Genomic DNA, 21786 nt, shown 5'->3' with positions numbered 1-21786 from the left:
ACATCCGCGAGAAGACCACCTACACCTTGAGGGTGGAGCGTTTGCACTCTCGCCACAAAGTCAATTTTAGTTCCTTTGTGGTGAGAGTGCCGACTCAAGTTTTATCCATCTTCGAGGTGGAGGAGGCTCCCGAACGAAGCGCGCATCACGTCGCCGAAAGAGACTTTACGTGATAAAGTGTAGTGTGATTGTGTGTGTGAATGTGTAAATAATATATATTAGGATAAAATTGTTCGGCGTGCATCTGTTGTCTGATTGCCATAACACAAGTTTTTACTTAGCATGGGATTAGACGACGTGATGTACGCTACCTAGCTTTTATACTATTGTATATTATTCTATGCTTAATAAAAATTTTGAATTTGGAACTGAAGGTGCCGTTCCGATCTTTACCGCGGCTAGCCGCGATCGACAAAAGTCTGTTCAAAAGTGGCATTATATTTGATTTTTTGTCGATCGCCGCTAGCCGCGGTAAAGATCGGAACGTCACCTTCAGCTTATCGCCGCCGTATGTCAATACTTTCGTATTTCTACTGTAGCCACGCTACGGGTGCAATTGGTCTGAAACTCTGTTGCATTCTATTTCCAATGAGCAGATTTTTTTTCAGCTGGAAGGATTTCACATAACGGTCCTAGCCTAACATGAGACACCAATAACATGTTCTGCGGTACAATATATTTACAAACAGTTAACAAACAGAGGCAGTGATCTCGTAACTTTTAAATGCTACATAATTGTGTTGTTATAAATAAATAATTTTGTACAAAACAAATAAATTTTAATTAGCAATCAAAATCAACCAATATCAACTAAAGAGATTTATCCTTTTTTCAATAAAAAACAAAAATTGTTTAACGTAAGTAGGAAGAACCATCGAAGAAATTGATTCAGGCAGTTGACGGACCTATGTTATTTGGTCAGATTATGTCAATTCAATAGAGTCTGATATAATGCTACCTGTAGATCAGCCATCTATCTGCCAATGAATCAACTTCTCTTATAATTCAGGTAGTTAATAATATTGTCGAAAAATTGGTATAATATTACATGCAGTAATGTTTAAACCGCACACAAGAGACGAAATTGCCTGCATCACTTACCATTAGATTTCCGATTATATTATTGTTGATTTTTGTCGTAATGCAAACACAAAGAGGTCAAATAGAAAACACAGCTGTCTTAAAACTGTGTGTGGTCGTGTATGGTAGTAAAAGACGTGAGACAGATTCAAAGCAGAGTAGTAGTAGTTTGATTCTGCGTAGGGTTAGACGCAGTCCTATGCATGCTCAGAAGGTCTACTGCAAAAGCATTTTGAGACTCAAAGGCTGTTTACACACGGCGGCGGCGATACCGTGCCGCTGCCGCGCGTGTGTAAACACCCAAACAATCGAATGAGAATGTCGCGTCCTACTCTAACAACGTCATTTCTTGTTAGAATAAGACGCGGCATTCCGATTCATTCGATTGAAGCTCACAACGGTTTCGTGGTACGGCCCCTGAATGGCGCACCGTCCAAATCGAGCGCCGTTAGCACAGACTAACGGCGCTCGATTTCGACGATGCGCCATTCAGGATTACAGATCACTCGACCACTGCCTCATAGTGCATCATCCTTAGTAAAAAAATTATAAAATGAGTTTGTATGTTTATTCCCACTCCGTCGTCGCGGGGGGCTTCGGCGTGAGGTCGTACAGCACCCGCGAGATGCCAGGGACGCTCTGCAACTCCTTCCGCATCCTGTCGACCACCTGCAACAATATTTATCTTGGATAAATATTCGGCCATAGACTGGCCATAGACAGACCGCAAGTTAATAGAATCAGGCGTTTGCGGAAATCCATAGCTTATGTTATTATTTTTAGCAACATTCCGCGAAATAAACCTCAACCTTTAAGTGAATGAGTGAGTGTACGCATGGGCATGCGTACAGCGCCTCCCTCCTCTCCCACACTGCCTATGCGTACACTCGCATGCAAGAACCTGCAAACTTGGACTCTACGAACAACGTCCGTGACTTGACGGACGAGAGGAGGGAGGTGCTGTACGCATGCCTATGCGTACACTCACTCATTCACTTAAAGGTTGAGGTTTATTTCGCGGAATATTGCTAAAAATAATAACAAACTTAAGACCGCAAGTTGCAGTCGGGAGCGACTGCTCTAGAGCGGTCATCAAATTCATACCGACCGGTCAAGAACTGCTCGAGCGGTCCGTGTATTGCGGATATAAATTCAGTATGAAAACTGTAGATCGTCGTGCGGCGACCGCATTTTGCAGTCGCTTTCGACTGCAAGATGATGGCCGGCCTTAAGGCGAGGATAAACCCCAATTTGTTATTCCGTGACTCCCGGTTTACCTAGTTCCAATAACGAAGTGTTAAAAAATATGAGATATAAAGCACAATATTTAAAATACCTTAAACCATAAACATTTTAATAAAACGTAATACTTTGGCTGTAATTAATTTACAAACTCACCTCCGATAAAAATCTATTTCATCGAAATATAAGTATCAACTAGGATAATTATACATTTTATTTGAATAAATTGTTAGTAAATATATATTAAAATGTCCTTAACCGAACAATTTTCTTTCTTAATGTTTATTTCCAAAGATATTAAGAAAAAAAAAAAGAAAAATAGAGAAGATCCGCCAGAGTAACTACAGTTTTATCCTAAGCTAAAATGAATCTTATTGCGATGCGTATACGCTTGGTCTTTGGTTGTGTGCAAGGTTATCGTTTTGGATTGAGATTAATCCCCGCCTTAAAGCCAAATTACAATAACGCGTCGTTACATTCAGCTCTGTTGGGATCCGCTGTTGCCGCTCTGTGGCATCAGGAAATGAGCAGCGCGAGAATATAAATAGCCACTCGCACTGCCACTCGTAATGCCGCTGCCGCTGGCCGACGCGGCAAGTAGAGGGCTGAGTGAAAATTGTTACTGCCGCAGAAGTTTTCAGGGAAATAATGCCGGCAACGCGAGGAGCAGCGGCAGAGGCTGAGTGTAAACGGTCCATAAAGCTATGGACGTGTCCAGTCAGCATAACTCTCTTACATAATAATAGAAAAAAATATATACGGTCGAATTTAAACCCAACCAGTTCAAAACAAAACGCACAATACGTACGTCCTGCGGCATAGCTTCTGAGCCGGGCAGCGTCGCTGTCCCCGTCATGATGTCCTGCCGCCTGCGTCACGAAGGGGCGGAGCACCAGCGAACGAACTGGCAGGACTCGCGTCGTCGCTAATAACACTAACGCAGAATATGAGTACGTACGTCCTGCGGCATAACGTCCGAGCCGGGCAGCGCCGCTGTCCCCGTCATGAAGTCCTGCGTCACGAAGGGGCGGAGCACGAGCGAGCGTTGGCAGGACGGCGCGCGCGTCGCCGCGTCCCGGTCGAAGTGGACCGGTATGAGGACCACCGGCATCTGAGCGATGCGCGACGCGCAGCCCGAGGACACTAGCACCTGTAATTATACATACTAATACTATGAATGCGAAAGTGTGTCTGTCTGTTACCTGATACCTCTTCGCGCTCAAACCATTGAAGCTATTTCGCTGAAATTTGGTATGGAGATACTTTGAGTCCCGGGAAAGGACATACTTTTTATCCCGGAAATCCAATATGTACGGTTCCCACGGCAATAAACAAATTTTGGCGTAATGGAGTCGTGGGCGTCATCTAGTTCCTCAATAAAAAGGTATTATAGCAGCTATACTCGACCTGCGGCTCAGGACTATATCTGTGGCCCGCTTGGAGTTAAACCATTTTCAACTTCTCGCCCACCGTCATTTGGACGGACCTACGTAATTTGGTCAAATGATGTCTATTCAATACTAGTCATGAGCTGTCGGCTGAGTTTGACATAAAGCGACCAAATTACGCAGGTCCGCAATCTGGGGCCCTACCACGAAACCGTTTTGAGACTCAAACGACGATCGAATCAGAATTATTCTCCTCTAACAGATCACACACGGAGAGTACCTACATTAACAACGTCATTTCAGGTTTGTTAGAGTAGGGCGTGGCATTCTCATTCGATTGTTTGAATCTCAAAACGGTTTCGTAGTAGGCCTCCTGCGTATGATTCAACTTTTCTGATATTACCTGCGTTGCGAGGTCGTCCGCCTGCCGTATGGTGGAGATTACGTGCTGCGAGAGGAAGGTGGGCGTGATGTCCGTCACCTGCTCCTTGATCAGACCGCCGAACGCGTAGCACACCCTGGACATCACAAGAAAGACAAATAAATTAATCTGGTATAACTAGGGAACATTATTATTCGAATAAATCAATTATTTTATAATAAATGTTTGAATATATTCCAATAAATATATAAAATATGTTTTATATTAAAAACAATTAAACCGACTTCTAAATGGTACTTGAAATTCCCTATCTCAACTACTGAACCGATTTTGATGAAACTTGCAGCATTCCCTAAGTTGGACAATACCTAGTACAACAAAAAAAAGAATCACTTATATCGGACTTGTAGTTTTGGAGAAGTTTGTTGTCTAGTGTGTAACTTTTTTAAAATCCAGAAGTCTAGCTATCGCGGTTCTTGAGATACAGCTTTGAGAGTCTTGAGACGGACATACATCGAAGGCCCAGTAATAGGGTCTCGTTTTCATCCTTTGGATAAGGGACCCTAAAAACCGTGTTGTCTTAGGGCTCATCAGTGGCGTAACTATTACATGCGGGGCCCGTGGCAAATTCATCGGGCCCTATCAGTAAAAATCGTCACATTAACAATAAAACATTGTATAAAAAATTTCTGACCTTTACAGCCTCTTGGGCCGGGACCCTTTTGGGTCGGGCGCTCGTGGCATTTTGCCAGCCCTGCCACCCTATAGTTACGCCATTGGCTCTCACACAAAACTCGCGAAAACGGGACCCCGTTACTGGGACTTCGATGTATGTCTGTCCGTCTGTCTATCTCCAGTCTGTATCCTTAGTCTTCTCACCTGTTAACGTTGTGACAGACACGCGGTATGATGCGCGCGAGGTACTGCATGTCCTTCCACTTGGGCGGGTAGAACTCCGTCGACAGCGCCACCGCGTAGCTGTACGTGCGACCGTCGCCTTGACACACACAGAAATAGTTGATTAATGTACTATCAGAGACAGGAGCCGATCTAGCCATTTAGCCGCTCCAGGCAAAGATCATTTTCGCCGCCCTTTACATATACAGGAAACATATTTGTTGAGGGAAAATGGGAGGAACATTTAAGTAAAATACTCAAATATTTCCACTAGCAAACTTAAAGTAGGTTAGCTGGTAAAATTCTCAAACTTAAGTGGTGGATGGCTAGGTTGGAAGATAGGAATAAGTCAATTTCGCCGCCCCTCATTTTTGCCGCTCTGGGCAAATGCCCGGCTCGCCCCCCTTAGATCGGGCCCTGATCAGAGAAGTTGATTCCTAGGCAGATGGCGGACCTAAGTCATTTGGTTTAAGTTAAACCCATCTGACCGATCACAGCTAACATTGAATTGACATAAGCCGACCACATGACGTAGGTCCGCCATCTGCTTCATCAACTTCTCTAATAGTACCTATACAACAAATGTACCGCTCCAAAAACATCATTTTAATGAACACCATATTAAATTCCCAAAGTATATTATTCGTTAATGTGTAGAGAATTGTATAAAATGTATAGAGATTAATGAACACCATATTAAATTCCCAAAGTATATTATTCGTTAATGTATAAAAAAGTATATTTACAATCATAAATTTACACGAAAACACAAAGAAGGCAAACTTTATTAAAATGCCGGGCAGTATAGCAGCCCTATCGTATGTTTGCGTAGGCATTTACATTTATTCATATACTCGTACTTATATATTTACATATATTCAGCCTTGCACGCGAACGGAGCATATTGGCAGCAACGGCATCGAATGCGGCTAAGCGCGTGAGACTTCATACATGTTGCTGGATGAGTTCCCTTGCACGCTGAGGGCGTTACATTACACGCTGGGGGCGTTACATTACACGCTGGCGGCTTTACCTTGCACCCAAACAGAGCGTATTGGCAGCAGCTCCCTCGCACGCTGGGGGAGTTACATTGCACGCCAACAGAGCGTATTGGCAGCAGATCCCTCACACGCCGGGGGCGTTACATTGCACGCCAACAGAGCGTATTGGCAGCAGCAGCCTCGCACGCTGGGGGCGTTACCTTGCGCGCCAACAGAGCGTATCGGCAGCAGCAGCCTCGCACGCTGGGGGCGTTACATTGCACGCGGAAGCGTTACATAGCAAGCTGGAGGCGTTACCTTGCACGCCAACAGAGCGTATCGGCAACAACGTAGCGGCGATGGGCTCGCGCGATATCAGCCGCAGCTCCGCTTGCTCCGCCGCCGTCGTCGCCGACGACACGCGCCCCAGCAGCGCGTGAGACTTCATGCACATGCTGCTGTAGTCCACCATTATCTTCACGATCACCTGCAAAATAATAAAAAAATTGGTTGTCTGTAAAGTCGATTTACGGACGATAGTTTGACGTGACAGCTACGAACTGAGCCGATCGCTCCAGCCGATCATGCCTCTCTCTCGTTCGTGCCGCGCTCTCGCTTGCGGAACGCGACAATGAGCGTAACGGGAGAATGACGCATCTTTTTCGTGCATGCAGCCCGTAGTATCGAGTTATTAGACGTTGTCACGTCAATAATAATAATACACATTTATTCGATATAAAATTCACAATACACTTCAATTAAACAAAGCACATACACAACAATGTAGACAAAAAGACAAGCTTATACTAGGCCTAACCACATAATATAGCAGAGAAAAAAAAGTTGAAGACACTAGGTTTAAATTTTAAAATAGTAGATTATTGAAATAAAATTCAAACGTCTGCTTCGGAAGTAAAAAGTTTTCTGCTGTAGCGTTTGGGAAAACACGAGCTGAATCCACGCGCGCAGAAAACGCGCACGTCTGACCAACGAGGCACTTCTTGGGTTATATTATCAATTTAGTGTCAGTCTTGATCTGTCGGCCGAGTGTGACATAACGCGATAAATTACATAGGCCCGCCATCAACCTATTGGGCAAAGTGTAGGGAAGGAAAGTGGGCAGCGTGAGAATGTAAAGTCAGCCCTCTACTGACTGTAGAGTCGAGTGTAAACACTCGCGTCGTTAATGCCGCAGAAGTATTTAGGGCAATATTGCCGGCAGGGGTAGTGGCTGAACGAAAACTTCCCATTTGAGTCAACGTCCATAATATTACCTGTGTCTCGGCGAAGTCGCGGTCCATGTGGGGCTCGTCTTGACACAGGACGCGCACGGCGAGCCCGGGTCCGGGGAACGGCTGCCGCTCCACCAGCGGCGCCGGCAGACCCAGCTCCGCGCCTATCGCACGCACCTATAACAGGAATACATAATTAAATATAAGAAAAATTGGTTGATAAAATTAAAACCCAAGCGGGCCCCCACAATAAAATTGATCTTCTAGGTCCTAAATAGACTTTAGTTCCATATCATTCCATCTGGCTATCCCTTGACACCTCTCAAGTTTTTTATTATTATATTTTTCACTGCGGCCCTACCTCGTCCTTGTGAAAGTCCTTCAGCGGCTCGACGACGCGGCCGCGCTGACGCAGCGCCCGCACCAGCTCCGTGTCGTTGTGGTGGGTCTTGATGGTGGCGGCGTTGCTGGACACCAGGGAAGACGCCGACTCGATGAGGTCCGGCCGCAGAGTGCCCTGACCGAGCAGCACTTGGTCCTCCCTGAAGACAAACAACTAATGTTTAATATTCTGTTGTAACTCTTAGTGAATTATCTGAAATCTGAATATGTTTGTATGGAGCAATGAAGAAATCGCTTTGAAAAATAATACTTGGAAGACCAAGTAACCAAAAATCTGTCCGAAATGTTTTTACGCACGTATAAAACTCTGTACGTTCGAACGTGATCGTGCGGTGCATTCATTCGTGCGTGTGTGCGATTTCGTGTGCGTGCGTGAGTGCGTACGTGTTTGTTCGTGTGCATGTGTGTGTATACTCACTGCAGCTGCAGCACGTCGCGCACGATGTGCTCGGCGACGCGAACGAACACGTCGCCGATAATGCGCCGCTTGTCCTCCGGCGCCGTAGTGTGGCACAGCAGAGGCGTATGACGCGTGCGCGCTCCCTCGCGGACCACCGTGCTGCCTTGACGGAACTGGAAATCAATAAGACTGCTTAAATACCGACATAATGAACAATGGAATCACTTTATCAGAAAATAGAAAGTGTAGAAATCGTGCAGTGGCTTAATTTGTAAGTAATCAAAATCGAGCAGTTTCATGAGTATCCGAAGCTAATAAACGCGCTACTATTATTGACTTATTCAGTAACACTTAAAGTAAATTATATAAGTATCGTATGTAAGTATGTAGTTTCACAGTTGTGTTCTGCGACCCGACCATAGATTTAGATATTTACCTGGTGTGTAGCATTAATGACGTGTAACCTCACACCGAGCTCGCGCAAACACCGCTCAACCTTGGCACTCTCGTTCTTTCTCATGAAACCTGCAACACAAAAATTATGCTATAAACAAAGTTAATATACTTACCTAGCGGAATAGAGCAACAATCTCGAGCTGTCAAACGAAACCGAAACACAGAATATATATTAGTAGTACCAACAGAAGTCCAACTCGTGAAACCCGTTTAAAAAAATAACAACTCTTGCTGCGATACTATAGAGTTCAAATTCCGACCGCGCAGTGCTAGGTGCCTACAATTATATTTGCCTACATGTGAGAGGTACCCTTTCTGACGAAATCAAGATTGTCACCTTTTAGAAAATAAAATAATCTACTTTTAATTACTATAGCTACTAATAGCAAACTTTTTTATAGTAATAATCAAATTTTAGTAACCCAACGTATATTTTATAATAGTTTTATATTCGATTATAGTGTAGGAGCTGGTCAGGAATTTTTTACAACTTAAACATAGTAACTTGCGTTTATTTATGTGTAGTATGCGGTTTGTTTGTAACAAATTGGTTTATTTGCTATGTTTGTGTATTTTTTAAAGTCTTAAATTACTTTATTGAAATATTTCTTTGACTTTTTTCAATTGTTCATATTTATCAGATTAATAATGATTCTGTCACAACGGTTAAATCAGTACGTAGATATATGCGACGAAAAAATCTTGCGCGCGCGTCACCGCTCGCTTGTGAGTCCCTTGTGATCTGCCCCTTTAAAGGGGTACTTACAGTTCGATACCTAAAGGCGCGAGTGGGACAGCCCTCACCGAAATTGATTTAACGTCCCACATACCCCCGAGGTTTTTCAGCTTAACTGAGGCACATCCCCAACCCGCATCCTTAAAAGGTTTCCCCTGCGCATAAAAAAAAGAAAAATTATGGTATTGGTCTCACCGTTGTCGATGTGCAGCGCTATGACCTGGTCCTCGCGCAGCGCCGTCCGCAGCAGCGCGGCGCATACCGTCGAGTCCACGCCGCCGCTCACCAACACCTGTACCAATCAATCAATCAAGCAATCAATCAATCAACGAATCAATCAACCAAAATAATTTATTTACACATTATGTCACACTGTTACATTTGGGAATGACAAAACTTATGAATGTCACGTCCATTATGTATCAGTCGTCCCGTCGTCCGTTATTTATGGATATGTTGATGACTGCAAACTTCTGCAGTCTATGTTTTTAGGTACAAATAAAATTAGTTACTTTTGTCTGTCATTTCATAATTTAATTTTCAGATAAATAGCAAAGCCTTTCTTTTTATCCAAAGATGAAATGCCGCAAAAGTGCGACGCATCTTATGCGTCATAAGCTAGGAAACAAGCTAGTTTGACTCATGACGTTTAAGTGCGAAAGAGACGGAGACATGACCCGCGATATAACACGTACCAGCACTTTGTTGTCGCCCACCGTCTCCCGTTTGTACTGGAAGCACGCATCACGACGCGACCGCAGCGTGAAAGAGACGGGAGATATGACCCGCGATGTGGAACACCGAGTGCGACAGAGATGGGTATATAACACGTACCAGCACTTTGTTGTCGCCGACCGTCTCCCGTATGTACTGGACACACGCGTCACGACGCGACCGCAGCGTGAAAGAGACGGGAGATATGAGCCGCGATGTGGAACACCGAGTGCGACAGAGACGGGAATATAACACGTACCAGCACTTTGTTGTCGCCGACCGTCTCCCGTATGTACTGGACGCACGCGTCGCGTCGCGACCGTAGCGTGAAAGAGACGGGAGATATGACCCGCGATGTGGAACACCGAGTGCGACAGAGATGGGTATATAACACGTACCAGCACTTTGTTGTCGCCGACGGTCTCCCGTATGTACTGCATGCACGAGTCGCGGCGAGATCGCAGCGTGAAAGATCGCGAAAGACCGGCGATGTCGAACAGGAAATTCGACAGCATTTGCTTTCCTTTCGGCGTTAGGTCGACCTGTGGACAACACAATATTTTAATCCACATTTGCACACCCCACTAAAACACTGTTTCTGTAACTGTATTACAGATAAAATATATGTATACTTACTATAATCATTAATCAATGAAATATATGCCAGTGGTCCTTACAGCCCGAATATTGTCGTTGTACATGAAGCAGTCTATCAAAATTAAATTGGCATGCCTCGCTCGCCCGTACGAGCGGGCGATGGCGGTGCGGAAGGGAGATGCTCCCCGGAGAAGTTTTCCCTCACCCCGCGGAAAGATTCGTACCCCGCAATCGAATGTTTCCGTCGAATATTTCGCCGTGGCAGTCGGCGCGTGCGAAGCGGTGATAGCGGCCGGCGGGCTACGCTCTATGCGCGGCGGCGATCGATGATTGATGCAAAATACGATTTTTCAGCATAAATAAAAATTCATATATTTTTTTTATTAAATTCATTTTGAATAATTGAAATTTAAAGAAACTTTCCCAGAAGTATTCCGGAATTATTCGGAATTTTTCAGAAGTTTTGCAACTACATATAGGGGCATTTTCAAAAAAACGTGTACCCTTGCAAAAATATGTCTATATTTTTTAAGGTCATTTATTTACCTTTTTTTGAATGTCATATACAAGGAAAAATATTGAACTAATGGAATAAGTTAAAAAGAACGCTGAAAACGTTATATTATTCTGATATTATTGAAACAAAATCGAATTTTCGACGAAACAGATTCCGTTGTGCGACTAAATGTAAAATATAATTTTATACAAAAAAATACAGCAATAAATGGATTTCTTCGTTAATTTAATCTAGTGAAATGCATATTTAATTGTTTATTAAAAAAAAAATAGATAATTTCAAGGATCAACAAGAGTAGCAATTATTTTTAATCCATAGTGTGACTATGTGACCCAACCACTAGGTTATTTTTCATTTTTTTACATGAGTAAGTAATATTTAACATATTTAAAGGAGTTTTTATAACACAAAAACCTTTTATTTAAACATTTTTATTGTTGCACTACTTATAAAAGTAAAAAATTCTTTGATTTCATAGATTTAACTTCAATAATTAGAGGGACGAACATCTCATAATCATAAAGATGTGTTCACATGTCTACGAATTCCTAAGTTATTAATGACATCGGATTATATGCACGATCAAAGTGCCGAAATATCCATGCAAATATGCACGAAAAATGGTCGAAATATGCACAAAATATGCACAATCAAAAGTCACTTAATATTAAAATTTATTATTTTTTTTAAGACTTTTCCGGTAGTGACATTAATAAAAGCGCCAATTTTTATAATTTCATAAAATCCAGGATTTTTAATTTCTTGAAATAAAGACTTTTTATTTATTTATTATACGCCAATAATAATTTTCTACCAACATTTTCCGATTGCAATCTTAATGCCCATGGAAGTTAAACTACCGAAATATGCACTATCAACGAAAAATTGCCAAAATATGCACTATCGCCTAAAAAGTGACATTATATGCATTTGCATATGCAAGTATGCAAATGCATATAATCTGATGTCTAGTTATTATAAATCTGCAAATATCAACGACACAAAATGATTTTCAACTTTACTGATAGAAAAGTAGTGGAAATAAAATCAAAATTTTTAAAAAACATAAAACTTTTAGGTACTTAAATTTTAAATAGTATATTTGTTATTGTTAAGTAAAGTCGACGCCTTTATGATTTGGCTGTAGCGATATCGATTTTTCTCAGCAATAACTAAAGCTAAGAAATTAAAGTTCATTGTCAGTATTTATCATGTCTTTGTCTTTGATTTACCCATAGCATAACACGATTGGTCAACTTTTATAACACAGAATAATCAATCAAATAGACCTGTGTAAAAAAAAAGGATTCCTATTTTTCCCTACAGAGAAGAGTGATTTAAGCTTCCAAAAATGTACATGGATTGGTTCAAGCATACACTTTAATTTGCCCATAGCTTATATGAAATGTATTTATGGTTTTTAAATTACGCGACAAAACTATTTTGTCACTTACGCCCTTTCCATTTTTTGCTGTTCCATTGCTTGTTTTCTGTGAGAGGCCGGGCCGGCCTTTCATAGAAAACTAGCAATCTAAAACATATCCAAAACGGTTTTTTACTTTAACGCGGCGTCACCTTAACACATAAGTAATAAAAAATATATTTGTACGTTAATCGTACCAGTTTAAAAATCTCCAATTTTCATAATAAAACCGTGAATAAAAAAATAATTTATTTAAAATGTGAACTAAGCCTTATGCTTTCCGCCTGTTGTGACTTGTCCGTTCCATTATATGTGACCATACGAAAAGTCACAAGTCGGAAGTCACGTAATATTACTTTCTTTTACTTTTAAAGTGTTTGTAAATAACCGATAAGAGTTATCACAATTTCATTTTTTATACTAAATACTAAACTAATTTTGCAACGTGTCAACAGTAAAAACAGTTGGAGAAAGTATAATAATGCTTACAAAATATGGTCACTTATCTGAACAAATAAACCGTTCCTGAAGAACCATCCAACCTGCGTCCGCGTCTTGTAGCAGATTTTTAACTACTAAATTTAAATTGAAGTTTCTCGATGTACAATGAAATATAGTGCTATCATTTAGTGCCGAAAATATTTTTGTAGTATGTTTATAAAACTAAAAAAAACGGTCACTAAACCGAACATTCCGGCCGGGTTGTTTTTTCATGATTATAATTTTAATTAATTTGTAGTTAAATTATGTTAGATTTTTCAATAACAAGACATTCAATTGATACATTAAGTATTTAAGAATCTAACATAAGTTTTTTAAGTAACTTACTTTAAGAAAAAAAATAGTTATTAAAGATTTTGTTACAACTTCTGGGAAGGGGACAGGTGAATTTAATAGGTTTCGGTACTTAAAAACCCTTATAAATCTCATACTAAATAAAATTATATACAAACGTGAATGTATTTTAATAAAAGAAAACTTGTTTATGCTCCTACATTAAAATTACAAAATGTTAGTATGTAATTTTTTACAAATAATCTGTAGCGAAGTCAAGGGACAAGGTAAAAACCAGGGGTACACATTTTTTTGAAAATGCCCATAGTCCACATACCTCGGGGTGGAACTGCACGCCGTAGAGTCGCATCTGCTCGTTATATATGGCGGCGATGACGTGGTTGGAGGACTGCGCGCCGACGCGGAACCGCTCACCGACTTTCTGGACGCTGTCTCCGTGAGTCAGCAGCACCGGCTGGACTTTCTCCAAGCGGCTAAGGAGATTACATATTAATTAGATGAAAGGAATAAGGCTATATAATGAAGGACTTGTGTTACGGGTACCAGACAACGGAAATATATTTAATACTTTTATATTATACATATATTTAAGATTTTTATTATATCATACATATATTTAACCCGCGACCCCCGGCTTGCGCTGCCAACTGAGCCACAGAGGTCGTTATAAAGCAGCAGCTGTATCGATTAATGTAGTATCACAGAAGAAAATGTGTTAATTAAAAAAAGGTATAGGTAAGCAACAGTTTATATAAATGTGCTAAACACAGAAATATATTCATAGGCAGATGAGTGAGATGAGAGTTCAAGTCAAGTCAACAAATCATGACTAACATTGTCATTGAATTATTAAAGGCCGTATGAATGAATGTCTTCCCAATTGGTGTCAATTATAATGCATTACAATCAGTTTCGGGCAGATCTATTTTATGAGAGGTTTGAATTATCATTCCTTGGTGAATTTTTAAGCTATCAGAGTCTAAGTTACCATAATATATGCCATTGTATATAAGAAAAAAAAAACAGACATTATGCCTATTGGAATCAAGTTGTGCTATGAGTCCTAAGCCAGAGGAGTGAGGGTCCATCTATGAACCAACGTCTATGGTGTATAACTCACTTGAACAGCGGACATGTGGTCTCCACCTCGACCTCGTACTGTCCGTCCTCGCGCGCCTCTTTCCGCAACACCGAACCACCGAACTCCTTGTTCAACATCTGCATGCCGTAGCAGATACCTGCGAACATTTTAAAGGTAACTTGTGAATTCAGGTTTCTAGTTATTGCGGTTCTTTTGATACGTCTAGTAACAGATATACAGATGGCAAAATGGTAGTAATAGAATCCCTTTTTTACCCTTTATGTATGGAACCCCAAAAAACATGTAAATACATTTTCCATCAAAAGAGAAATTTTCCATCCGCCCCGTGCGAATTTCTTACGCCAGTTCTTCTCGTCAGGTTGGTTCCCGAACCGGTAAATAGTTAGACCATAGTTTCGACGTTCAGAAAGAATATTAATTGTAAAAAAATGACTCTGAATTAAATTAATTTTGATTTGATGTAACTCACACACAACTCTTTATATCGCCTGGCAAATGGTTAGATTCTTTTGTGAAGCAACGGGTAGGCGGTTGTGCGCTTCTCGCAATTCGTAGATCAGACGGGTCGTTATTGGTAAATCGCGATTAGACTGTGGCATATATTATTGATAGTCATTGTAGGTTACTAGTTACTACATAGTAAATACTGTAAACAGCTCACCCAACACCGGCAGCCCAATCTTGAATATATCGGAGTCATATCTTGGCGCATCCTCAGCGTACACGGAGTTGGGTCCGCCGGATATGATGATGGCGCGGTACCCCGCTTCCTTGAGGTTGTAAGCCGGAGTGTCGAGCGGCAAGATGTCAGACTCCACGCATAACTCGCGCACGCGCCTGTCTATCACCTGGTGGAATAATAATGTTATAAGTAGACATCGGATTATATGCATTTGCATACTCGCATATGCAAATACATATTATAATGGCACTTTTTAGGCGATAGTGCATATTTTGGCAATGTTTCGTTGATAGTGCATATTTCGATAGTTTTATGCCCTCGTAGTCTCTAAACTAGTTATCATGACACACACTGAGGCCACAAAACAGAGGTACGATAGATCAAAACACTTAAAACATGTGGCTCCATCCCCATTTTTAAAGAATGCAATACACCCGATAAGTAATATCTTTCTAGAAACAAACATACTTTCTTTGTAGTTGGCAACATTAGTAAAAAAATTTAATAAAGTAGTTACCGATTTATTAAACTTCCATGGGCATTAAGATTGCAATCGGAATTTGTTGGTAGAAAATTATTATTGGTGCTGTATGAAAAACGAAAAATCCTGGATTTGATGAAATTATAAAAAAATGACGCTTTTTTTAACGGCATCACCGGAAAGCTCTTCAAAAAAATTTCGATAATAAGTGACTTTTGATTGTGCATATTTCGGCCATTTATTGTGCATACTCGCATGCATATTTCGGCACTGTGATCGTGTATATAATCCGATTTTTTTTTTATTAAATAAGGGGGCAAACGAGCAAACGGGTCACCTGATGGTAAGCAACTACCGTCGCCCATGGACACTCGCAACATCAGAAGAGCTGCAGGTGCGTTGCCGGCCTTTTAAGAGGGTATACGCTCTTTTCTTGAAGGTTTGCAGGTCGTATCGGTCCGGAAATACTACTGGTGACAGTTCATTCCAGAGTTTTACAGTGCGCGGCAGAAAGTTACGCGTAAAACGCACTGTGGAAGACTGCCGCTCATCAAGGTGATGAGGATAGTATGTTTTTCGCGTGGGACGATAGCGAAAAGTTGCAGGTGGTATGATTCCGAACAATTCCTCACAGCACTCCCCGTGATACAACCGATGTCTTGTTATAAGTATTTTTGGAACTAACAACAAGCAACATAATTTATGAATCATGCAATGATTTGGAGGAAATTGCTATTATAGAGCAACTTGTAATTTAAAATTTTGTATGTGAACATTGAAAAGTGTTAAAATTAATATAATAATTCTGATATATTTTTAACGTCTCTCAGCCTCAAATATGGAAATTATGGAAATATATAAAAAACAGTAAACGCTCTAAATGTTAAACCAACTCAACCTGCGGCCCACTTGGACTTTATCAGCGGCCCGCAAGGCCCGTATAAAAAAGTGTTGAGTACCACTGTGTTAGACCACATCCACAGTATCATCTTTGATATTATGTGCTTCACTAACCTTCCCGTACTGTGAGCCGGCGTCTAATATGGCGACCTTGTCCCGGCCGTGCGCCGCGCCGTTCGCGCCCCGGTACTGCCCCTCAACGCTGCCCGTGTGCATCTCGCCGACTCGCCAGCAGCACTGGAAACAGATAAATTAGTTAAAGAAGAGGAGCAAAGAGTGCGTCTTGTAGTACACGGTACACCCATGAGTTCAGTGTGTTTCAGATCTATAAACTTAAACTACCCTTGTATTTCTAATGCATATCATGTTGAAATAACACTATTTGTAGATTAGTAATAGAGTAAAACTTATCGTGCCGAAATTAAGTAAATCAGAGTAAAACAAAATTGTGTAACATACTAAGACACTACCTCCCACACACATAACACACATCATCTCAATTTTCAGTAAAGGATAGTAACTTGTCTTCTAGTCGTCATACTCAAAATATTATATTATGTATTTTCTTGGTTTTACCAATTTTTTGATTACAATTCTGAGATAGAGAAAGAAATACATATAAAAAGTTATACATACAAGTATAAAATTATTACAGAAATTTCACAGTAGAAGCTCCACAGACCACACCACACATTTGACTAAGAAAGTATGATAGCTCATAGCAGTCCCATGATAACTATAAAATCTGGCTATAGGAGTGAGCACACTGAGACGGGCCGTGCCGGGGCGCATCGCAAAAATCCGCCTCCATACAATTTGTACGGAAGCGGATGCGCGTATCGCACGCTGTGCCGGGGCGCATCGGCGCGGATTTTTGCTCGGCGGATTTCCGTCAATGCGACACGGCTCGACAAGACCTGCTGCGCCCCGGCAAGACCCGCTGCGCCCCGGCAACAGTGTGCTAAAGCAAGCGGCGCGCGGATGTGACGCGATGCGGCCCGGCAAGCCTCGGCTCAAAATCCGTCAATGCATTGCGCGCCGACCCGCCCCGGCACTTTGAGCGTTAAAATCCGTCAATGCGTTGCGACTCGACCCAGCAATAGTGTGCTATAGCGCATTTTGCGTTGCGCTGAGCCCCGATCATCCCCGGAACGCGCCGACAAACTGTGCGCGTACCTTATAACTACATCCTTAATCACTTCATAGTATTTTGTTATTATAAACATATAATATTACATTATATCCTAATGTAGTAAAATCAGTAGTAAAATCATTAAGGCTGATTCTACGAAAAGGAACTGATACAATATGATGCAAGCACCTTAATAATAAGCAGTGGCAAAAATCCATACTGATCATATTATAAATGTAAAAATGTGTCCATCTTTCTGACTTTCACCTCTTTATGCAGAACTAATTTGGATGCAATTTGGTATGGAAATACTCTAAGATTAGGACTAGGAAAAAATGTATGAATCCTGATATTGAACTCTAAATTACATATTATTTTTTAGCTACGTAATTAAAAAAGCCGCCAAGTGCGAGTTGGACTCGCCCATGAAGGGTTCCGCAGCAGTAATAAGGTTTATTTTAATGAAATTAAAAGATTTTTAATTTATTTCAGTCGATTAAATGAAAATTAATTTACCATTTATGACGTTTAAAAAAACTACTTGCGAGATCTCGTTCAAACCAATTTTCGATGGTAGTTTTTATAGTAATGTACATCATATATTATTTTTAGACTTATCATAGACTTTAGAAGTTAGGGGGGGGGGGGGGGGGGGGGACAAATTTTTCCACTTTTGAGTCTCTCTCGCAAACTATTCAGGTTACAAAAACATTATATAAGAAACTTCAATATGATTTTTAAAGACCTATCCATAGATACCCCACACGCATAGGTTACATGAAAAAATATTTTTTTTGTTGGTTTAAGGTTTACCATTTATGACGTATAAAAAAAACAACTTGCTAGATTTTTTTTCGATGGTACTTTTTAAAGTAATGTACATCATATATTATTTTTAGACTTATCATGCCCCTACTTTAGAAGTTAGAGGGGGGGGGGGGGGGGGGGGGCACACACACACATTTTACCACTTTGGAAGAGTCTCTCTCGCAAACTTTCAGTTGTACCTATGGGGACCCCTAAAATTTTTAATAATTTTTCAATTTTTGTATAAAATTAATGTGTCATGTAAGAACTTAACATTTCAAGGTAACAATCTAGGTTTATTTTACATTGGAAAAATTACTTTGCCATTGACTTAACATTTAAGCCAATTATGGTAAAAATCTCTTATTATAACTAGGTGATGAGTGAACAATATCATCATCATTCTTTAAGTTTATGGGCCATGTTGAAAGGTCATTTAATACAAGTTGCCAAAAACTCTCTCACATGGTAATCATATTCTTTTTTTGCTATAAAAACTATCCCTTTTTTATGAAATATTGGGGCAAACGAGCAAACGGGTCACCTGATGGAAATCAACTTCCATCACCCATGGACACTCGCAGCATCAGAAGAGCTGCAGGTGCGTTGCTGGCCTTTTAAGAAGAAATAGGGGAGGGTGGGGAAGGGAATAGGGGAGGGTAGGGATGGAAATAGGGGAGGGTAGGGAAGGGAAAAGGGTAGGGGATTGGGCTATATATCCTATGACTTTTCTTAAAACTCAGTATCAACTATCAATACCAAAATTTCATCACAATCAATTCAGCACATATAATTATCTAATACAGGATGATAGGATGTAATTAGAATCTTATTATTATTCAAAGACCAACTATGTCTTATATAGTTTAAGTTTGGACTTTTTTTTGCTATTTTATAATAAGGGTTTTGTGAATAGATTTTTCATAAATGTTACACACAGAAACAAATAATATTACAATATAATAGTGTCATAACAATAAATTATATGCAAACAAATCACTAGAAATGCATTAATTTATACCACAACTTCTATAGATTCACTAATCTGGTAATCTATTTAACATACAACATACCTTGTTCCATAACTTCTTGAATCTACTCATCGCACACTATCACAAAACACTTGAAAAAACCCCATTGTCAAATCATATGTTAGAACTTAGCTATGAATTTTTAAATAGAGTAAAATGTACAATTTTCAAAGTCATGTTGCTCCAAACACATGCAGAATGAATGTGAGTTATTTATAGAGTGATGTGGGCTGTGCATGTGTAGTACTTCACTTCAGTGACTAGTGAAATTCCAATACATTTCTTTTGTTTATGCTTTCCTTTTAGCCAGACTGCAAATTTTTACAGATACTTTTTTATGTAATTTTTTTAATGCAAAGGAAAACAATTTCTTTTGTTTACCTATGCTTTCCTTTCAGCCAGACTGCAAATTACAGATACTTTTTTATGTATTTTTTTTTAATGCAAAGGAAAATAGTTTTTGTGTTTATCATGATTAGTTTTACTAATAAAATATCTGCTTGAACAACAAGTTAATGATAGACATAGAATGATTATCTCAATCACATACGACCATTTAACCAGTCGATAGTGGAAAAACGAGACACAATAGAATTTCTATCATGTCTCGGTCACCGGTGACCGTATGGGGATTGATGAATTAAGGTAAAAATTCAGTCACTTAGGACAGGGTTTCCAAAGTGGGGTACGCAAACCCCTAGCGCTATTCGACGGCAGGGGGTTCGCGATAAGATTTACGTAATGGTGGCAACAGGAGTCATTAGTAGGTATGTCTGTTAATGAAACTCTTCAAGCCGATTTCAAAAGGATGTCTTTGATAGATTTTTGGGCAGCTAGACAGGCAGACTATTTCGAACTCTTACTCAAAGCGGTGAATTCCCCTTCCTAAAGGGGAGGGGGGGGGGGGGGGGATTTCAATATATGTAAGGGGTTTGCTGTCACCTGGAAATTTAACAGGGGATCGTGGAGCCGAAAGTTTGAGAAACCTTGAGTTAGGACATCAATATTTAAAAAACTTTGCATCGCATCTTCGGTTGCATCAAATGTTTTAGTTTTATCAGATAGCTAGTCATTTGTGGAAGAAGAAAAGAATATATAATTATATAGAGGTTGGAAAGATACTTGTACTAAGAACAACCTTACATTATGATGGTTTTACTACAAATACTCAAAAATCTTATAAGATTTTTAAAACATTCTAAACCCACCAAGCCGCATCAGCTTACCGGTGAGAGAGACACAATAGAATAACATTATAGATTTCCAGGAATCCACGATCGAAGGATTAAAATTCAATATTTTACAAAATGCTATGTCTTATAATAATATGTGCTGATTGTACATTACCAAATATTCTACAAGAAATAATGTTATAAAGCAAATGAAAATAAAAACTCATTGGCTAGAAGAAATATAATGTACAGAAATATAATAATTATAATGACTGTGTGTGTAGCTTACAAAGTGAGCAATTTTTCCAACAATATGATGGGTTTATTATATCAGACCTACCTTACAAACAAAGAAACCCTTTATTTAGGGTTCCGTAATAGTTTTATAGATAAAATCCACAACACTACTTAAATATTTGGACCGGTGTTTACTGACTGTAAATAATTCCTTACAAAGTAACGATTTCAATTCTTATGTAATAAATAATTATTGTTTTTGACTTCTGAACTTCAAATCTGTAAAGGGCACCTTATCACCACCTATGTTAGAGGTTAGAATAACACATCTTATCAAAATGATGAAAATACCTAATGAATTAATGAAATTAGAATATTGTAAAATTAATGGTATTATTTACAATATATTATAGTTAACTAATGACAATTGGCGAATAAGATTAGAAATCCAACCAACCTTTTTCAATATACAAAACATTTGTAGATTCGATCAAGTGATCATTGCAAAAGATTTAGAAAAAATAAGATGAATTTGAAGATAAACAGTTTGATAACATAGAGATAATTCCACGACTTGTAAAATCAGATAATAATACAATGCACTAAATACATAACACATACCAAAGTAGGAATGACGTGTTGTTTTGGTGTTTATTTTGGTTAAGGAATAGTTATCACTCACAAATTACTTCAAACAACGTTGAATGCACGTAATTACTAGGATATTTTAGTTTTTCTTGAGGAAACCTGCATTAGAACCGGGTTTTGACATTACCCAAATTCTGGGTCATGTTACAAGTTACGACACTCTTTGTCGTGGGTGTTATGTTTAAATTAAATCATTAATCTCATGCAAATAACTGTTGACTTACCTAATAAAATATTGTAATAACAGAAGAACAATTCTCATTAAAATTTAATAAAAATGTGATACACCATTCAACACAACGAATACAAAATTTTAGTACTGAAAACGAAATGTAGGTGGCGCAGGACGCTAT

The 21786-nt window shown here is 39.8% G+C and overlaps 1 protein-coding gene across 5 annotated transcripts; it reads right to left on the bottom strand.

The window, feature by feature from the left end:
- Nucleotides 1-891: 891 nt before the first annotated feature.
- Nucleotides 892-21706, bottom strand: LOC121735195 (GMP synthase [glutamine-hydrolyzing]). Of its 5 annotated transcripts, XR_006036820.1 has the most exons (17): nucleotides 19419-19565; nucleotides 16521-16643; nucleotides 15005-15191; nucleotides 14362-14479; nucleotides 13558-13714; nucleotides 10308-10451; nucleotides 9391-9487; nucleotides 8440-8528; nucleotides 8022-8176; nucleotides 7563-7743; nucleotides 7244-7378; nucleotides 6288-6456; nucleotides 4972-5089; nucleotides 4114-4228; nucleotides 3281-3472; nucleotides 1570-1749; nucleotides 892-1532 (listed from the first exon to the last, which is right to left on the bottom strand). XR_006036820.1 is itself a non-coding variant. In XM_042125920.1 (16 exons), exons 2-16 carry the CDS (start codon nucleotides 16620-16622, stop codon nucleotides 1648-1650), a joined length of 2061 nt encoding a protein of 686 aa, XP_041981854.1. In that variant the 5' UTR covers nucleotides 16623-16643; nucleotides 21658-21706; the 3' UTR covers nucleotides 892-1647. The 5 variants fall into 5 exon arrangements, 4 of the variants coding, with proteins under 4 accessions (XP_041981854.1, XP_041981853.1, XP_041981855.1 ...); XM_042125920.1 differs by lacking the exon at nucleotides 19419-19565 and adding an exon at nucleotides 21658-21706 and having other exon boundaries at nucleotides 892-1749; XM_042125919.1 differs by lacking the exon at nucleotides 19419-19565 and adding an exon at nucleotides 21243-21278 and having other exon boundaries at nucleotides 892-1749.
- Nucleotides 21707-21786: the final 80 nt, after the last annotated feature.

This window comes from Aricia agestis, chromosome 17, assembly GCF_905147365.1.
Source record: "Aricia agestis chromosome 17, ilAriAges1.1, whole genome shotgun sequence".
Taxonomy (NCBI): domain Eukaryota; kingdom Metazoa; phylum Arthropoda; class Insecta; order Lepidoptera; family Lycaenidae; genus Aricia; species Aricia agestis.
This window is presented reverse-complemented; position numbering and strand designations above follow the sequence as displayed.